The following is an 18,783-nucleotide window of genomic DNA, read 5'->3' on the forward strand; positions in this document are numbered from 1 at the left end:
CCGAGCGCTACCCCTGATCGGATTCGCGGATGCAGACTGGGCTACCGACACAGAGGACCGGAAGTCAGTTAGCGGATTCGTTTTCCAAGTGTATGGATCGACGGTTGTATGGTCAAGCAAGAAGCAAACGACGGTGGCCACTTCGTCAAGTGAAGCAGAGTATGTGGCATTGAGTGCTGCAGCATCGGAAGCAGTATGGCTGGCCGGAATCCTCAGTGATTTAGGTGAGAAGACGATCGAACCAGTGACCATATTCGAAGACAACCGTGGATGTATCGGTATGGCCAAGAACGTGGAGAGCAAGAGAGTGAAGCATATAGACATCAAGCATCATTTTCTGCGAGATCTTGCTGGTGGGAAGTTGCTAGTTGAACCGATTGCAAGCGTAAACCAACTAGCTGACTTCTTCACAAAGGCCTTGGACGTTGGACGATTTGAGGAACTTCGGAAGAAGCTAGGAGTGTCCCAACGAGAGGGGGTGTAAACGTAGTAGCCGTTGGTTTACTGACGTGAGCGCCCGCGCAATCTTTTCAACCCCATTCCACATCAAGACACCGAAGTGTACAGACCGTTTCCTGTTAATAAACCTTGTTCGTTATTGTTAGAACCCGTGTCCTGGTCATTTCTCCCAGCCCTGTCCGCATTAGATTCCATCAAAAACGTTACGTCGATAATCGATTCTGCACAATTTCTGCGGAAGGCACTCACTGTACCCACATTTGCCAGCTCTACATTTAATGCGGCCAGGGATTTCAACAAAAATTTGCCTCCTGGGTTGATGTAGCGGCTACACCACTCCACTACCCATGCATTAAAGTCACCAGCTATCACTACTGGCTGCCGATTAGCTAGTTCGGCTATCATCCTGTCGACCATGTGGGAACATTCCTCAATCGACCACCTTGAAGGCACGTAACAACTGCAATAGAACACGCCGTTGATTTTTGCTATCGCAAAACCGTCATTTAAGATAGAGACTACTTCTTGGATTGGGTATCGTCCTGTCGTCCCTATAGCAGCTAGCTGTTTAGACCTATCCGCCACCCAGTTCCCGTTGTTGGCTGGTATGTGGTATGGGTCCGATAGTAACACCACGCCAGTCTTGGTTTCCGAGACTGACTGCCAAAGCAGCTGCAGGGCTGCATCACAGAGGTTTGAATTTAACACGTTCGTGGTGGTCGACTACTTCGCCTACCGTGGATCCGTGCCGACGGCTGATAATAACGTTAGCCGTGAAATACAGATTCGCATCATCGCAGTGGTTTAACATAGCCTCCACAAGAAGCAGCGGTCAAAAAAGTTTCATACCCGCACCAAATGTACCTTTACAAAACGCGCATAAGGCAGTGAGATTACCATTGATCTATTAACACAAGCCGTTAGCGAAACATCATTTTGCTATATTTGAGTCGAGCTTACTTTGTCTTTCTAATCAAAATAATAACTATTCTATCGGAATTGAGCAGCACCGACGCCAACTCAATTTGGTTATCACAATTTTCTGCTTTTGGAAAATGCACGTCATGTGGCGATAAAATAATACTAACTATACCAACTATTAAATGCACCTACATTTAGTGAGATTCTTCTTCGATATCGTCCTCCATGAGGGCTATCATGTCAAGATCGATCAATTCCGTCACCTAAAATAGCGAACATGTGTGAACTATGATTATACTAACAGATCATTCAACTACTCACCAGCATCAAATCTTCCTTCAGTCCTATGTCCTGCATTCCGGACTGCGAGTTCACGTTGGAAACGATGTTCCGCGCCTTAACCAACCACTGGATGAACGCCTTCTTCTGCTCGACGGTGATCCGGAAAAACTCGGCAAAACCTTTATGCTGCTCCTGAAGGTCCTCCCAGCTGCAGAGACTGTGCCGCAAGATGGCAGCATTTTGGTACGACGACAGCAACTTCAGAATCAGGAAAAACGCCCGCATGTCCCGTTTCTGTTTGATGCAGTCCAGTTTGAGTGCGCCGAGCTGCGAGAGGACATCGTCGAACCCGAACAGCCGGTACATGGCAATTGATTCGGCTGGTGCGCTATAGTGACGGATCCCGGCGAATACCAACGTGATCGAAACGTAGTAGAAGAGCTTCTGGTTTAGAACGGTCAGTTTCTTGATCACGTGAACCAGATTCATGCCTTTCAGGGGGATATCCTCGAATAAGCTCTTGCTGATGGTGTGAATCTGTTAAAACCAGAGCGTTAATGATTAACGGGTGCCAAAGAAAATGAAGCTCACTTTGATTAATTACGGGTACCTATGTTGGAAATTTGCAAAAAAAAAAAACTAACATAAACGAAAGTATGGCAAACGTTTGATTCAGAAAATTCATCAGAATTGAGAAGAACAAAACATCGAAAGTTCTGTTTTGAATCATACGAAGAGTTAATTGACAATTAAAAATTGAGATGCTTTCAGATTTATTTTCTCAGTCTAGGGTTATACAAACGACTAATGTTGAGGAGAAACACCACGAATGACCTTTGCAATACAAATAATTACCAATCATCTTTGGGGACGGACCTGGTGTAGGGGTTAGAACACAAGCCTCTCACGCCGAGGACCTGAGATCGAATTTCATCCCCGAGATAGTCACGTATAACATAAAAGTTATAGTGACGACTTCCGATAGTCACTTATAATATAAAAGTTATAGTGACGTCTTCCTTCGTGGAAGTAAAGCAGTTGGTCCCGAGATGAACTAGCCAAGGGCAAAAAATCTCATTAATAAAGATAAAAAAAACTTATCATCTCTCTTTCATGATGCTTCTCTATCTATATATTTTATAGCTTGAATGTGGGAAATCCCGGGATTTTTTGTCCCGGAAAGTCCCGGGATGCACACTCTAGTAATGCTTCATGGCCTTATTTGGCTTTGTTATAACGTTCGCGAATGTAAAGCAAAATCAAGCTGAACGAGTTTGGGTTCGATTTCCGATCAGTTCAAAATATTTTACTTGGCAGGACTGGTAGCCCTAGAAAGACTTGTCTCTCTATTTTTGATGAAAGAACCCTGTCCTTTGGTTCAGAAAGGGGTACGGGCGCGTTCTGCCAACTCGGTCGAGGCAGATTTCTTGTGTGAACAAGTTACAACATGGACGTTCTAAAGTGCCAGAATGAAGTGTTGTGCTTGTGGGGAGCACTTGAAGATGGGATGGAAGGTCATTACTTCGCGTTCGTGCTATACTTCTGCTTATCTATAAAGTTATATACAATAACTGACCCTTAACTTAACTATTTAAATTAAAATTTGCAACTACAATAATCGCTTTGAGCTTACTAACATGTTGTCGCGTTAATTTAATCATAATGATCTTTTATCTACATCCGTCGAACCATTCTGAATGGCCGTTGTGAGAATATCACTAAAAACTTCCCTCGTACGCCAGATAGCTGAACACAGGGTGGCCACCAAATATCCATTTTGAAATTCCCGCTTTTTTCCCGATTTTCCCGGTATAATTTTCTAAATTTTCCCGGTTTTTAATTGAGGAGCCCAAACGCAAAAGGGTGACCCTTTGGCCGGTTTTTAATTGAATATACTAAAAAATTAACTGATTTTTTCATCCAATAAAAAAAAACTATATTATTCGTAAAAGATTGGCTTTTTTTTGGCTCCCGTAAAATTAGTATGGAACAAAAAAAAAATAAGTCGATTGTCTCAAAACTGAGTTTTTAATCCCCCCAATTGTGCGAATAGGACGGTTTCTACTCTTGGTACTTTTGATTCATTTTGACATGGGTTTATTTAAAAGCTACCAAGTCCATATTTATCAGCTGTCAGCTGTCCTGGCAAACGTTATATTGACCAGTACTGCCCATAAAAGCATAACTGTCCCATATTGATTTTCGAACCAACACCTTTTTACATCGCAACATTCATGTTATACTATATACTATACTAAACATATAAAACTTAACACATTTTGTTTGAAAATGTAGTGGAAAAATATGAAGTTGGTGTAGTTCCATATTGAAAAATAAAGGCATAACAATCGCTATATGAACTTTCAAGCCCAAAATCAACTGCGAATTTGGATTTATGTCTAAGTTTATATTTTTTGTTGATCAATAGAAGCAAAATGAGTAATCTGTGTGTTGGTGTTGAATGAAAATGTCATCCAGAAAATATCTAGAAAATTATAAAGATTTGTATGAGATGGCAAACTTAAAACTTTGAGCGTTGTTTTCTCAATGCATACTAATTTCATATGGGACAGTTATGCCTTTATGGGAAGAGTAGGCCATAGTGGTTTTGACAAAAATCCCGAAGTTTATGTCCAATTTGCATTTCCCGTTTTTTCAACATTCTCAGAGGATTAATAAAAATATTATTCTTCAAACACACGTTGGAGTCCTTGATGAAAAAAGTGAAAGCATTCGTGCCTATTCTGCGCGGCGTGTGAGGTGACACGAGTCGAATGAGGTGACAATTGTCGACTCGCTCCCATTTGATTAACATAAGTCGTCTCACGTCACTCGCGGTGAGAGCGAGTCGTCTCGACTCACACGCCGCGCAGAATAAGCACGATTATTCACATCGATCGTCACGTTCTCAAGCCAACTCGTGGCATACAAACACCATTCCAATTTAGTTCATATACACGCAAATAAAACCGTTCCTAAAAATGAGCACTATCAGTCATGAACTCTGGAACAAGCTGATTTTCGCTTTACGAAAATACACCATGAATAGAAATCACGAATCCGGGAACTAAGTTCCACAAATCGTGCGTAACGCCTGCTCACTGATCACTGACAGCTCAGAGAAATCATGGAAACGCGATATTTGTTCTGGTTAACGAGAACTCCTTTCACGTATACAAGAACACTGTTCTGGATCGCGTTCTGTATATTTTTGATTATAATGACAACTTTAAAAACCCCATCATTTAGCTCACTTTCTCAAGAAAAGTTTTGGGGAATTTTCTTCCGAAATAAGAGAAGCTATTGTATGTTTTCATTAAGGCAACATAGCAGAGAATTCACAAGTTGCACATATGAAAACCTCCCCGAAAACTGCAAAATTTGGTTGAGTTGCAAAAGAAAAACTCCCATCGTTCGCCCCGTTGTAGAAGCAGCTACGCTCTCGAGGAAAAATATCTGCTATCAGTTGCATATTCAGTCCATTTGAGTAGCAGGCTTCATTTTTAGCAGAAGCAACGTCGGGATAGGCGACCAATTCAATTAAAATTTACTTGCAACTAAACAATCTGCTGGAAAACAAAAAGATTTTGCCAGAAAATGAATGGCATCTTCACTCTCGAGTCTGTTTTGTTGAGTGCTACTACGCATGCGTTATTATTATTGACAGCGCGCATGAACAGAGTTCGCGCTAGCTGGAACAGGCTGGAACCAAATCACAAATATGAATTTAGAGGTTTTCAATATCGTGATTTCAGAATCATGGTATTGGAAGCGTTACGATCCGAAGATGCCAGTTTGGAGCCAAGAAGTTTGTTCTCAAACCAGTGAAAAAGTTCATGGAAATGAAATGTGCTAAATCACGCTTACGGGGACTAAATCACGAATCGGCATACGTAGTCCGTTCCGTTTCCCATGACATTTTGTTCACGTATATCGGAACGTATTTATTTGCGTGTAGATATGCTTTTTTTGTACATTTTATTACCAGCCTATTTAAAAGTATTTCAATTCCTAATCTTTCGATTTTTTTTTATAAAAATAAAGTGTTTACTTAAGTAAATAAGTTTAAGCTAAAGATGAAACAAAGATTCACATGTTGAAGCATGTGTCTTACCTTACTTATTTAATTTTTAGCCGATTAGATAACGATTGATACATTAGAAGCTCTTGTAAATAAAGCATTGTTGTCAAAAATATTCAGATTTTTCGATGTATTATTCAGTAACTAAAGAATATTATGAATCCAATATGTTTGAGTGCTTAAAACTTTTGCAATAACAACTACCGAAAAGCTAAACATTACATATAATTTGCAATTGGATTAGATGGACAAATTGATGTGAAGATTTGCGAAAAAGTTACACGTCTTCTCAGTGAGAATCGAACTCACGACTCTCCGATCTCTAGTTGGGGCGCGTTACCACTACGCCATGAGAGGTCTCATGAATGCAGAAGTTAACCTGAATTCGATTTCAGCTCAATAATCACGTGGTCCTTTTTCGCAAAGTGCACCTCTTTCGGAAGAATTAGATGCCCATCCAAACACAACGCTTTCTTGAATTTTGTTAGAAAAACCGATTTTTCACCATTAGAACACCGCTAGTTTTGAATTCTGAGATCACCATCAGAAAGCTGAGGAAAAATTGCGTAGGATAGGCTACAGAAACTAGGTGAGCAATGGTATTTACCCTATGATATGAACGATTTTCTAAATCATGTTCTACTATTTTGACGTATATGGCGAGTGCAATCAATGCAAACATAATGTTTTGTACAACAGAGAAACAAGTTTTCAATCGTTGGTGTATTATTTGAGACAGATGAAGAATAGGAGTATTAATTTGAGTGAAACAATCTGGCGGCCATCTTGGATTTTAACGACATTTTCGTTTTAGGTAGTAGAATGAGTTTTCACCTTGTTAGCACTCAACATGTTGAATTTCAATGCTACACACTTAAATTATTTTACGGATTCCTGTGAAATCTCAACAGCTGAACAGTTCGGTGAAATAAATTAACGGAGTACGGTAAATTTTCACAGTATTCGGTAAAAAATCACCGTAATCCGTTAAATTCCGACGAAATACGGTGTTTTATTTCACCGAACTGTTCAGCTGTTGAGATTACGGTAAAATTCACCGTAGTGTGTTTAGTGTGTACCGTTACACTTATTCTTCTTGTTCTTATTTTTCCTGACATTACGTCCCTACTGGAACAGAGCCAACCCTTCAGCTTAACTAGTTTTAAAAACAAATTATCAAATAGGATTTTTTAACGCTTATTTGCTACCTGAATGATTCTTCTGCATATCTTCGAGTTGTAAAATAGCATTATTTCTTTTATTTATTTGGTCTAAAACCATTGATACAAATGAACAATCAGTTGAACAGCTGAGAAAAGATAGAATCTGATTGTTTTTTTTAACGGAGGCCTTATAATTCAATATGATGAACACTGAGATGGTTAAAAATCATGCAACTGCTAAGAACCAAGATGGCGTCGAAAGCCAAGATGGCCGCCAGTTTTTCTAACCTCGAAATTATACACCTGCCTTTCGGCATTACGTCCACATTAGAACAAAACCTGCTTCTCAGCATTCAATTTCGCTATTTTCCACATGCATGTTGGGCGGTACTAAAAACGATACTTTATGACTTAAAAATTCAAGGATGTTTTTTGCTTCAAAATTTGAGACTTTCATTAAAAATAATGCACTTTTGTCAATGTTTTACGTTAGAGCTACAGATATTACCACAAGCCTTACTAATGTCCCGACACGCAATCTATAAACTTCATACAATGAACAACAATGCATATGGTAAAAAAATGTTTGTTTAATACAATCAATGTTTTTTGACGGTTTTCATTTATTGAATTTATTTATTCATTATTACTGAATTCAAAGATATGTCGAAGAATTATTATGTTGGATTTATAACTAATAAAGCTGAGTAACAGGCTTGGTTCCAGTAGGGACGTAACGTCAGTAAAATGAAGAATAATAAGCAGAAGAGTAAACGTAACCTTTTTTCATTGGTAGCCTCTAAATTCGACATGCTGAGTGCTATCAAGGTGAAAAATTAATTCCTAAAAATCAAGATGGCGTCAAAATCCAAGATGGCCGCCAGATTTTTTCACTAAAAATAATATTTTTATTCTTTACTCGACTCGAATAAAACACCAAAGGTTGAAAACTTGTTTCTTTGTTGTTCAAAAAATGATGTTTGTATTGATTGCACTCGCCAAATACGTCAAAACCGTATAACATGATTTAGAAAATCGTTCATTTGATAGGGTAAATACCATTGCTCACCTAGTTTCTGTAGCCTATCTTACGCAATTTTTCCTCAGCTTTCTGATGGTGGTATCAGAATTCAAAACTAGCGGTGCGCTAATGGTTAAAAATCGGTTTTTCTAACAAAATTCAAGATGGCGGCCAAATTCAAAATGGCCGCCAAAATTTTTTCAAGTTTAAATGAAAGCTAAATCCTTTCTTTATACGATGCCACTAAGTTTGCTATGTGTTCCAAGCGAAATATGAGACATATCCCGTGAAGAAATACCCAAGATTTATCAAAAAATGGGCTTTTTCGCAAACTGTTCAGCTATCTGGCGTACGAGGGGTCCACCAATTTGAGAAAACAGAAAGGACCGCCCTTAAGTTTTATCGAAAACTAGCGATCCGTGACATAAAATTGGAATTCTAACGATGGGTGCCGATGGCGGCCTGGTTTCAGCGAGAATTGCTCCTTATTACTACTAAACGAATAACAAACTTGTTCCACAGAGCTATTTACAAAAAAAACACACAAAATTCCTCCTTTGCATATATTTAGGCAAAACACGTCACTACCGCTATACTGCCCGTAAACGCATGTCAGTCCCATGTTTGCTGGATTTCCTATTCACATGGGACAATTATGCGTTTATGGGCAGTATATGTATGACTGATTCATGTTCTTTTGGCCTTGCATCATTCATACGTGTATTGGAAGTCAAGAGTAGAAGCAAAACTTAAAGAACCTTCTGGTCAAAGATGTTGCGTTGCCTACTTCCCAAACTCCAAAACCCCCTCGGTGTGAGTGGACGGTGTGAGTTTTCAAACTTATGCTGGAGACATGGCCCCTGACCCCCTTGTACATCAATAAAATAAAAAATAAAAAGTCTCTATTTTTGATGAAAGCTCTTCTGAAGGCTCTATTTTTACCAAAATGGTCTCTAAAGTTTCTTTTTTTCTTATTCTACTTGCAATGAATTCTTATGCAAAATTCTACAGGCTCAAAAAAAAAGAGAAGGTCTCTTTACGCGACTATTCAACTGATTCTTCATTAATTTCTTCTCAGAGGAAATGCTTCAGACATTATCCTAGAGATTCCACCAGAAAAATCTGTTGGAATTTGGTCAGGAACTTCTACAGAGATTACTCTATCAATTTTCCTCGAAATGCTTGCGGCGATTTTTCAAAGGATGCTTAGATAAATTTCTCCAGTACAGGGTGGCCACCAAACTTTCATTTACAAATTCCCGCTTTTTTACCGGTTTTCTCGGTATAATTATCAAAATTTTCCCGGTTTTTAATTGCGCTCATAGGACAGTTCATTATTCTCGACAGTTCATTAATTTCAGCACAGGGGTTTTGTGAATGCCTCTTTTTCATCTTGGCGTTACGCCCACACTGGGGCAAAGCCTGCTCCTCACCTTTGTGTTCTTATGAGCACTTCCACTGAGAGCTTTCTTTGTCTTTGTGACAATTTTGCTCATTCGTTCATCCTGTGGCAGGAAAGTCAAGGAAATATTCATTACGTAAAGGTCCTGGACCGACCTGGTATTGAACTCAGAAACCTTTAGCATGGCTTTGCTTTGAAGGCTAAGGAAGGCCTCAACTGCTATTTATCAACAATATTACCTATCCAATTCTTAATCAATTAGTTGATTAATGACATATTAGAAACTTTTATAAATAAAAGATTATTTCCTTGTAAATTCGGATTTATTATGGTATGAATATTCTGCAATATTTAATCCAATGTGTTTGAGAGCAAAAAAGATTAATTTAGACTATTAAACTTTGATTCAAAACTCCCAGTCAAAAAGTTAGAGAAAAGTTAAAAAAAATAGCACTATCAGTGAGAGGAAAGAATTGAAGTAAATATTTCGAAACATTGTTGCAAAATTGAGAAAAGTGAAACCTTACTAAGAAGTGTAGTAAAGTAGAAATTAAATCATCACTTTTGAATACATTAAGCATAAGCATAAGCATTGATGACCGTGCAATTCGTAGTTGCTACTCCGTGATTGACCGGAATAATCAAAATTGTACAGGGAATCAACAGAAGTAGCTCGGGAGTAGCATACAACTTCAATGTACAATTTCGAGAACTCCAAACTTGGTAATGTCAATAACGGCGCCGGCCATGTCCTTACGATCATCGGGGAAGGGAAGGAATGTTAGCGTGACGTCTATTGCTACTAAAGACCGAGATCACCTCTGCATCTACATGGTTTTTACAGGAAGGAGTTTTTTTTAGTGGAAAGGTTCAAAAGCTCCATGATCAGGATTTACCTTGGTAAGTGGTGCGATTAATGTAGCATCAATTTAAAAAAAATAGTTATTATTGCTTGATATTTTCAGTATCGAACTATTCAGAGGTTATTTTTCAGTGATTGCGAAAAATTAATTAAAGAATATGTATGCCTCTCAAAACCTTATATACCAGAAATAATAAGTACTTAAGCCGACACTTATAGTGACAAACCATCCATATTTTGTTTAACGATTAAATAAACGTTACATTGCCGCAATGCGTGTACACCTGGCCAGGCATCTGACAGGAATGGACTGAAGTACAAATGAGACAGTAAAATAAATCTATTCATGGTACAATGGAAATCCTCCAGAGAAGACGAAAAAATTGCTCCAGAAACTAAATATCATGTCGTCCTGCCTTGCATTCTGCACTATATTATTTTGCAATTACCGGAACACCCATTCTTGATTTTCTTGAATCCTTTCAAGACTAAAATTCAAATCATCAATTTGCAATACATTTCAATTAAACTAATTTGTCCAAAATCATAAATGCCTCATGGCCAAGGACGGAAAAAATCAGCTCTAACGACAAACAACACGGTATTTGAACGGTCCAAGAGGGCCATCGCTCTTGCAGCAACATGATTTGAACACCTCACCACGCGCGCTAATCATAGATATATCGAGCATCCGATAAACTGTTTGTCGTAGGAAAAAGTGTTTGTCGGATATTGTAACAAGTTGCGATTAATGCGAATCATTTTTAAATTCACGGATAAACTTTCTCACATTCCATGCACGACTGACTTTAGGATCAAAAATGGTATGCTAGAAGTCATATCGCAGAGTGAAAGCGTTAAAATCTTCCAAAATTTATGAATTCGGTTTGCGAACAATTGATCGTTAGCACACATGCCGAGCGATTCATTTTTCGCGGAGCGAAGTTTGTTGTGATGGCTTGACGACTAAGGGTTTATTTATTTGTTTTATCATGATCACTAGATTTCCATCCTTGCTCATGGCAATATAATCGACTTATTTTTGGTGGATTGTAGATTTGAATCTTGAAAATGTTCGTTCAAAACGATTTTCCCGGTGACCATCTCAAATTCCCGATTTTTCCGTCTTTTTCCCGGTGGAATCAACTTCCCGTCTTTTTCCCGGTTCGGTGGCTACCCTGCCAGTATTTGCTTCAGAACATCCGTAAGCACTTCAATGCTACTACCTCCAGTAATTTGATCAGGGATTACTTCCATTTTTTTTCAGAGACTATCTTATGACTTCTTTCAGATTTGTTTCCACTTCAACCACATACAATTCTTCAGTTGTCACTTACAAAGATTCCTACATAAATTATTCCCAAACAATCTGCAAAACCCTGCAATTGCTCCAAAGATTTCTCTACGGATTATTCAAGAAAATCTTTTTTTTTTCTAGAAATTTCTCCTGCATTCCATCCAAGGATTACTCCTGCAGTTCTTCCAAACAGTTCTCTTCATGTAATCTTCAAAACTTATTCAAAGTTGCATATCAGTTAATAAGTACTACAGCATTGTTCCAGAATATCCTCCGATCTAGAACTTCCTCAAAAGCTCATCAGATTTTTTAGAAATATTTATATCAAGGATGAATTTAGAACTTATACAAGCTTCATTAGTGAGTACTTCAGATTTTCTGTAGACATAACTCATGAGCTAGTTTCTGAAAAAAAAATCTTGATATTTCCCTGGAGACATGCATAGAAAAAATCCTGGAAGAATGCCTCGGCAAATCTTTACATACTTCCTTGAGAAGTATCTCAAGAATGCTGGGGAAATTCCTGAAGGTATCCTTAGAGAAATTCATACTTAAAGTGTTAAATCCCCGGAGGAACCTCTGGAAAAGATTGTGATTGAATTTTCAAAGAGATCTTCTAAACTGGAGTTTTTGAAGTGTTCTACAGGGAAGTTGATGGAAGAATAACCGGATAAAATCCTGAAGGACTTCGGAATTTCTTGAAAATATTCAAAAGAATCTTCTAAAGAATTCCTGAAGGAATCTCAGAGGTGATCTCTGTAACTATCATTTGAAAAGTCCAGGTTACATTCTTTAGATATCCAAAACAAAATTCTTGAGAAAGAATTCCTGAAATTTTCGGAGTAATATCTGAATAGTTGGCTAATATCTGAAATGTTGAAAGTCCTACAGAAAATTGCGAAAAAATGCATACAGTAATACGCGCCTTATTACTTGTTGTAATGTCACGAAGAATTTCTAAAAGAAATCTTATAAATATTCTCAGAGAAATGTCTAGTCTGATTCTATGAGGAATCAAACAGTTTGTTATTTCTCTTAGGTTTCGTTTTGTTTGCTTGATTTCTGTTTGGTCTCTTTTTTTTTAAGACAGTCGCTACCAATCCTGACTTTGACAAAATGTTACATAGAGTATCGAGTGGAACTCTTTTAAACTATAAAGTTTCTATCAAGTAAAAAGGAGCATATAAAAAAGCTTTAAAGTTTTAAAATGCGAATTTCTAAGAAAAATGTATGCATAAATGTTGAAACAAAGACACATGTTGGAAAGTTGCTAAAGTTGTTCATTACTTCTTGATCTTGATTGATGAACGATTAGACATTTGATTATTGATTAAAATTTAATATTGCAATTATTATTATCAATTTAAATTATGATTATATATAAAAGCCAATAAATTTGGTGAAAAATGATTGGTATATTATATATAATCATAATTATTAATTATGATTAAATTTATTAATAATCAATACCGCTCTGGTTAAAAGACAGATAACCAAATGCATACTGTCCTAACTAGAAATCTCCATGCTATACATACCGTAACTGGACAAAACTCGTACTGTTCCGTATCCAAACCGGCGACGGAACGAATCACTTTGTTAATCTCGAAGCTCATCCCAATGGGAAGATTTTTCAATAAGCACAATCCACAGGAAAACTTCACCAGCCATATGTACTGGTCCAGAGTATTGAATTCGTCGATCCGATCCAGGATTTCCGCAACAGTCTGAAAATCTCAATAGTTTTAAGAAACCATTCAACAACATTGAATCTCATTGGGCACCTACCTCCTTCAAAATCGAGCCCCTCTCTTCCATCACGTCCGGAAGCATCTGGCCGTCACTTGCGCCATCACTAGTGGCCAACAGGCGTTCCATCAACGGTTGCAACGCACTCGGAAGCTCGCCAATCCCAACGCTTTCGCACGAAAGACAAATTTGCACGAACCCCTCATCGTCGAGGCGTTCCGGCTCTTGGCTGATCAGCCGGATGTGGTTTTCGTTTTTGTGGAAATCTTGCAGCACCTGCTCGAAGCAACCGCTCTGGTCTTCCATAAAGAGGCAGCGAACTGGCAATGTATCACTTATAATAATATTATCAAGTTGAATAATCGACTTGGAATGGGAATTTTGGAACGGATTCGCGTTGCACCGGAGCAAAACAAACGCGCTTTGTTTGCTGCAACTTTGACGTTTGGTTTTGTTTGAAAACATAAAATAGATGCAGAATTGTTCACCGCGGCGATTTCAAAAGTACTGCTCACATCTCTACACGGGAAAAAATCCTGTGTACTATTTTAGCCATTTTAGCTGACTACGCCCTGGGAGGGAGGCACCGATACTACACACGAAATATTGACTTCGCAGCACCAAATCGGAGTTCGCTCATTTGACTTCCGAAGCGAAGTTCATTAACGAACTAACTGTCATTTCTTATGACGGCGCTCGTGACGACCAGTTCTGTCAAACTGTTTCCCTTGTTTATCCTTTTCGCTGCAGCTTTCTGTTTTGTTTTCGTTGAACTATTTGAAACGAATTTAAATATTATAAAGAATAGCCTAACAACTAGGTATGTCTCTCATAAATTACTATGGGAATTGTAGCAGCCAACACGCACGAATATTTACCATTTATTTAAACTCATAATTTTGCAGACGATGGCCAACATCATTGTTCACAATGTTCGTCACCAGCATGCAGGAGCCAATACCGTTTACCATGCATTATATGGTCATTATTTCCTGGGGATTTCGAGGAAAAGCTTGGCTGTGATATATGGCAAGTCCGAATCAACTATCCACGAATGGTGTAAAAAATTTGAGAGAGATGGGTTTTTTCGACGCAAGCAACGCCAGCAAGTTTATAAAAAATTTGGGACGGAAATGCGAAAATGGTTGGTGGAACTCTACCAGCGGGAACCAGTTCTGTTCTTAGATGAGGCGAAACAAAAATTTCAAGAGAGATTCCACAAGAATATCAGCATATCTTCAGTTTGCGTGATTATACATGAAGCCGGATTTTCTTGGAAAACTATTGAGAGAAGGGCCATTCAAATCAGGGAAGCGGAAATCGTAAGATTTGTTAGGGAGCTGCTTTCAATTCAGTGGGATTTGTACAATTTAGTGTTCCTTGACGAAGTTAGCTTCGACAGCAGAGACATGTTGCGCCGGAAAGGATATGGAGTTGTTGGTCGTAAAATAGTATTTCGCGGTGAATTCTGCAGAAAGCCACGGGTTTCTTGTTTATGTTTCCTAGGTGCTGGTGGAATGCTGGATAGCTTCTGGACTGAAGGCACATTTAATCGTCGTAAGTTTTTCGATTGCTGCCGCAGTTTCGCTATGCATAACGCACATGTACAGAGTTATCCAGGATTCCACTCAGTATGGATTCTTGATGGCGCCAGGATTCATTGTGACGCAAATATTATTCGTTACCTTCGATCTGTTGGTATCATTCCAATCTTTCTCCCTGCATATTGTCCATTTTTTAACCCAATAGAAATTATTTTTGGACTAATCAAGAAAGATTTACAACGATACTATCGCGAAAACTCGTCAAACTCACGGTCAGTTCTATCGGAAGTTTGTGGTGCAATAAATCGTTTCAAGATTTACCCTTGTTCCAAAGTATTTGAACATTGTGGTTATCTTCCCGGTGGTGTATTCTTACCGGAAAAGGGCCTAGGCCGGTCACTTAAAAATATGAATTTTAATATTACCCCAGAATAGATTAAGATTAGAAACAGTACATAATTTTCCTGTCATCCCTCTTTTTCTCTATTTGCAAACTCCAAGCTTCATCACACCAAGAACAGTTTTTATTGTTTCACGAAACAGAAGTTTAAAAGAAATTCATGTTGCATTTTTGTGATACTTATTCTACTCAATAAAATCAACAATAAAAAATAACAAAATAAGACTTATTGATGATTGCATTACTTCATGCGTGGTCGATGTCAGCACAATCCGTCACTTTGGCGGCAAGCTGATGACTTAATTCCGTTTCTTCCAGTTGGGTCACTGACGCTAGAACCTCGAAAAGCTCGGAACCATATGTTGCCTTGGCCATCATCGCATCAATCTTTTGTGACACTCTTTGAAGAATTGAAACAGCAAGATCAATATCGGTTTTCAGTTCTGTCACTTCTCGGGCCCATCCACTATTTACCGTCTGCGCGACACTCATCCCTCTGTGAACTGACTGCAATCTGGCCGCCTCTGAAACGGATGTCCATCGAAAGTATTTCGCCAGTTCTAACGGAGGTGCCTTCGCTTCTTTTAGCCGCTCGCGATCATGTGCTGATGATGAATGGACAAAGTTAGCCCACAGCAGCCATGAACTGTGGTGTCCCTCCAGCTCCGGATGAATCTTGCGCAGATGGTCAGCCAATTCCGCATCATTTTTTGTGGAATCAGCACCAGCACGATCTGGGTTTTGCGGAGCGATCAACGTTCGCAGCACAATACGATATTGTGCATTCGTTTCCACATTGGTGGAATAAACATACACATGAATTTTTATAATTTTTCCACGCCACGTACGCAAAACTCTTGGAGTAACAGCAGACACTGAATAAGTTTTCTTCTTCGAAGGATCCTGCAGTGTAACATAGTGATCGATATCATCTATTCCAGGTTTATCCCGATCAGACCAACTTGCCTTTTCACCATCGAAGATTACTTTTCGTTCAATCTGCTTTACTGCCACGAACCAGATAGAGTTAAACACTTCTTTCGGTGTATTTCCACCCACATTTCTTGTACAATACTCCTTGGGACGTAATTGAGTACGAAAAAGGCGTCTACTGAAAATTCCTTTGAAGAAAAACACGTAGTCATCTTCCGCATCATCAGGCACCAATTGCTCAAGATTTTGTTCCTGCTCGTCTCCCTCTTCAACGGAAAGTGGGCTAAGTGGACAACCAAATGTTTGCTCAAATCCTGCGGGTTGCTCATCGATTTGTTCGTCACGGCTACGAGGTTCTCCGGAATCATTTGCATCCACGGTTTGTTCGTCGCGTTCGAAACATCCTCTATAATCCTCCGGACTATCGATATCGTTGTCAAGATACTCCTCGTTCTCGTAATCCCTGGAAACACTTTTATTACTATTTTTTAAATTAAAACTATAGAAAATATTTACCCGTGAACAGTAAGTATTCATTCCTCAAATCAAAACACAACTTTGCAAGGTTAGTGAACAGAAAGGTAAGTTGAATTTGACAGGCTAAATATTAACTTTTCATAAAATAATAATTTGCACATGAAACTATAGGTGTTTCTTCACTGACATTTTTTGTTATTGTTCATAATTTATTTGTTATCATTTCATGCATCGTTTTCAGGCGTTGCACCAAATTCATCAATATTCAAGCAACATCGGTGAAATTTGAATTTGCAATGATGCCCTTACTCTTTTAAAGGACCTTGCAAGTTCGCCGAAGGCACAAGCCCATTCAGCGAACCTAGAAATTCGGTTTTTATCTGGATGCACAATATAGAACAACCAGAGTGGATCTAGATAAGGGCCCATTCACAAATTTCATAAAATTTATAAAATATTCATACAAAAAGCGTTACGAGGGGATGGGTGGGTGTCGAAAATGGCTATTTTTGGCGTTATGAAATTTGTGAATAAACCCTAAGAGTGGCGTCAATGTCAAAATTGGAACAGTGGCGAACTGTCATTTCCATATACACTGTAAACCCAGCATTACCCTTTAAGGAGTAAAAAATACCCTTTTTTCAATTATATATGAGCTGTCAAAATAACGGGTACTTGAAAAGTTTCAAAAGAGGGTATTTTTTGCCCTCTTGTTTGTTTTGGACCTTTACTCATTAAAGAGTGAAAAAATACTTTCGAATGGAGTCGCAACTTCGAATCAGTGAGATCTTAAAAGTTCCTCAAAACTATTTTAATTACTATTTAACGGTAAGTATTTTCAATTTCTATCAATTAAAATCATCGAACGACCTATGAAGAATATTTATATATGATTATTTTCAGATTCAACCATTCAACATAGTCTTACAGTGTACAAATCCGTGTTCCAATCAAGGGTGGTACTGGCGGCTCTTTATTGCTACCCCGACGTGTCGCTGGTTCTAAAATGTAAACAACCATACAAAATAACGACCAAACGATGGTGAAGGCGTAATCAATTTTCTTGCAAACATCTATTTTGGGAATTTAGCAGAGTTTTCTGATTAAATTGCCAACAGCGCACTACAGTAGCACGTAGCAAATAACTGCTGGCAAACAATTTCTTTCAAGCGCATTGATTACCTGTAATTTTGCGAAGAATGATTTTTACTTTTCCGCGTTAAGCCTTAAAACTGGTTCTGGACTTAGGTTGGCGGCTTTTCAATTTTACTCCCAGTTGACAGCCGCCCTCCTGTTAGAGATTACGAATCGTAGCAACCATTGAATTATATTGAATGTAACGATTACTCGAATAAATTAGTCTTTAGTCAACCGTCAATCCGTTCAGTCGAACTTCTCTTGCCCTCCGAATACCCAATAGGTTGTGGGCCCCAGTCAAAGCAATCCGCTTGAGCGAATTTGAATTTTTTTCACTTTTCGCTGCCGAAGTAGAAGTTTCTGGAAGTAGGAGTACCATGGAGGGAAGCAAGATTTCGATCGTGAAGCTGAATAATTCCAACTATGCTGTGTGGAAGTTCAAGGCTGAAATGCTGCTGACTCGAGAGGACACGTGGAAGTACATCGAAGATCAAGCCCCGGAGCCGATGACGGACGAATGGAAGGGTGGTGACCGCAAAGCGAGAGCGACGATTGCGCTGCTCGTGGAGGATCAGCAACACGCCCTGATTCGCGATACGAAGACGGCCAAGGAAGCTTGGGAAAATCTCCAGAAACACCACCAGAAGACGTCCCTCTGCTCGAAGGTTGCAGTTCTGAAGCGAATTTGCAACAAAACGTATAAGGACGGGGACGACATGCAGAACCATCTATTCGAGCTGGAAGAGCTGTTTGGTAAGCTGTCGTGTGCTGGACTGGACCTAGGTGAGCCACTGATGGTTGCATTGGTGCTTAGGAGCCTCCCCGATTCTTTCGACACGCTGGCGACGGCCCTAGAAAGCCGTTCCGACGATGACCTGAAGCTGGAGCTGGTCAAAAGCAAGCTGCTGGATGAAGTGGCCAAACGGGACCATGGATCGACGGATTCAGCGATGAAGGCAAGTTTCCTGAAGAAAAAGAAGCCGCTGGTGTGCCATTTTTGCAAGAAAACTGGCCACAAGCAAAAGGAGTGTAAGTTGTACGCCAAGGAGGCGGAA

General features: G+C 39.1%; 2 protein-coding genes across 2 annotated transcripts; one reads left to right on the forward strand and one right to left on the reverse strand.

Annotated features, from left to right (window-relative positions):
* Nucleotides 1-1,379: 1,379 nt before the first annotated feature.
* On the reverse strand, nucleotides 1,380-13,685 carry LOC5569467. The gene is made up of 4 exons (XM_001658503.2): nucleotides 13,277-13,685; nucleotides 13,027-13,215; nucleotides 1,702-2,199; nucleotides 1,380-1,643 (listed from the first exon to the last, which is right to left on the reverse strand). Exons 1-4 carry the CDS (start codon nucleotides 13,541-13,543, stop codon nucleotides 1,575-1,577), a joined length of 1,023 nt encoding a protein of 340 aa, XP_001658553.2. The 5' UTR covers nucleotides 13,544-13,685; the 3' UTR covers nucleotides 1,380-1,574.
* Nucleotides 13,686-13,921: 236 nt separating this feature from the next.
* On the forward strand, nucleotides 13,922-15,239 carry LOC110674744. Its single transcript, XM_021838958.1, has 2 exons — nucleotides 13,922-14,057; nucleotides 14,143-15,239. Exon 2 carries the CDS (start codon nucleotides 14,146-14,148, stop codon nucleotides 15,214-15,216), a length of 1,071 nt encoding a protein of 356 aa, XP_021694650.1. The 5' UTR covers nucleotides 13,922-14,057; nucleotides 14,143-14,145; the 3' UTR covers nucleotides 15,217-15,239.
* The last annotated feature ends 3,544 nt before the right edge of the window (nucleotides 15,240-18,783 follow it).

Source organism: Aedes aegypti, chromosome 1, assembly GCF_002204515.2.
Source record: "Aedes aegypti strain LVP_AGWG chromosome 1, AaegL5.0 Primary Assembly, whole genome shotgun sequence".
NCBI lineage: Eukaryota > Metazoa > Arthropoda > Insecta > Diptera > Culicidae > Aedes > Aedes aegypti.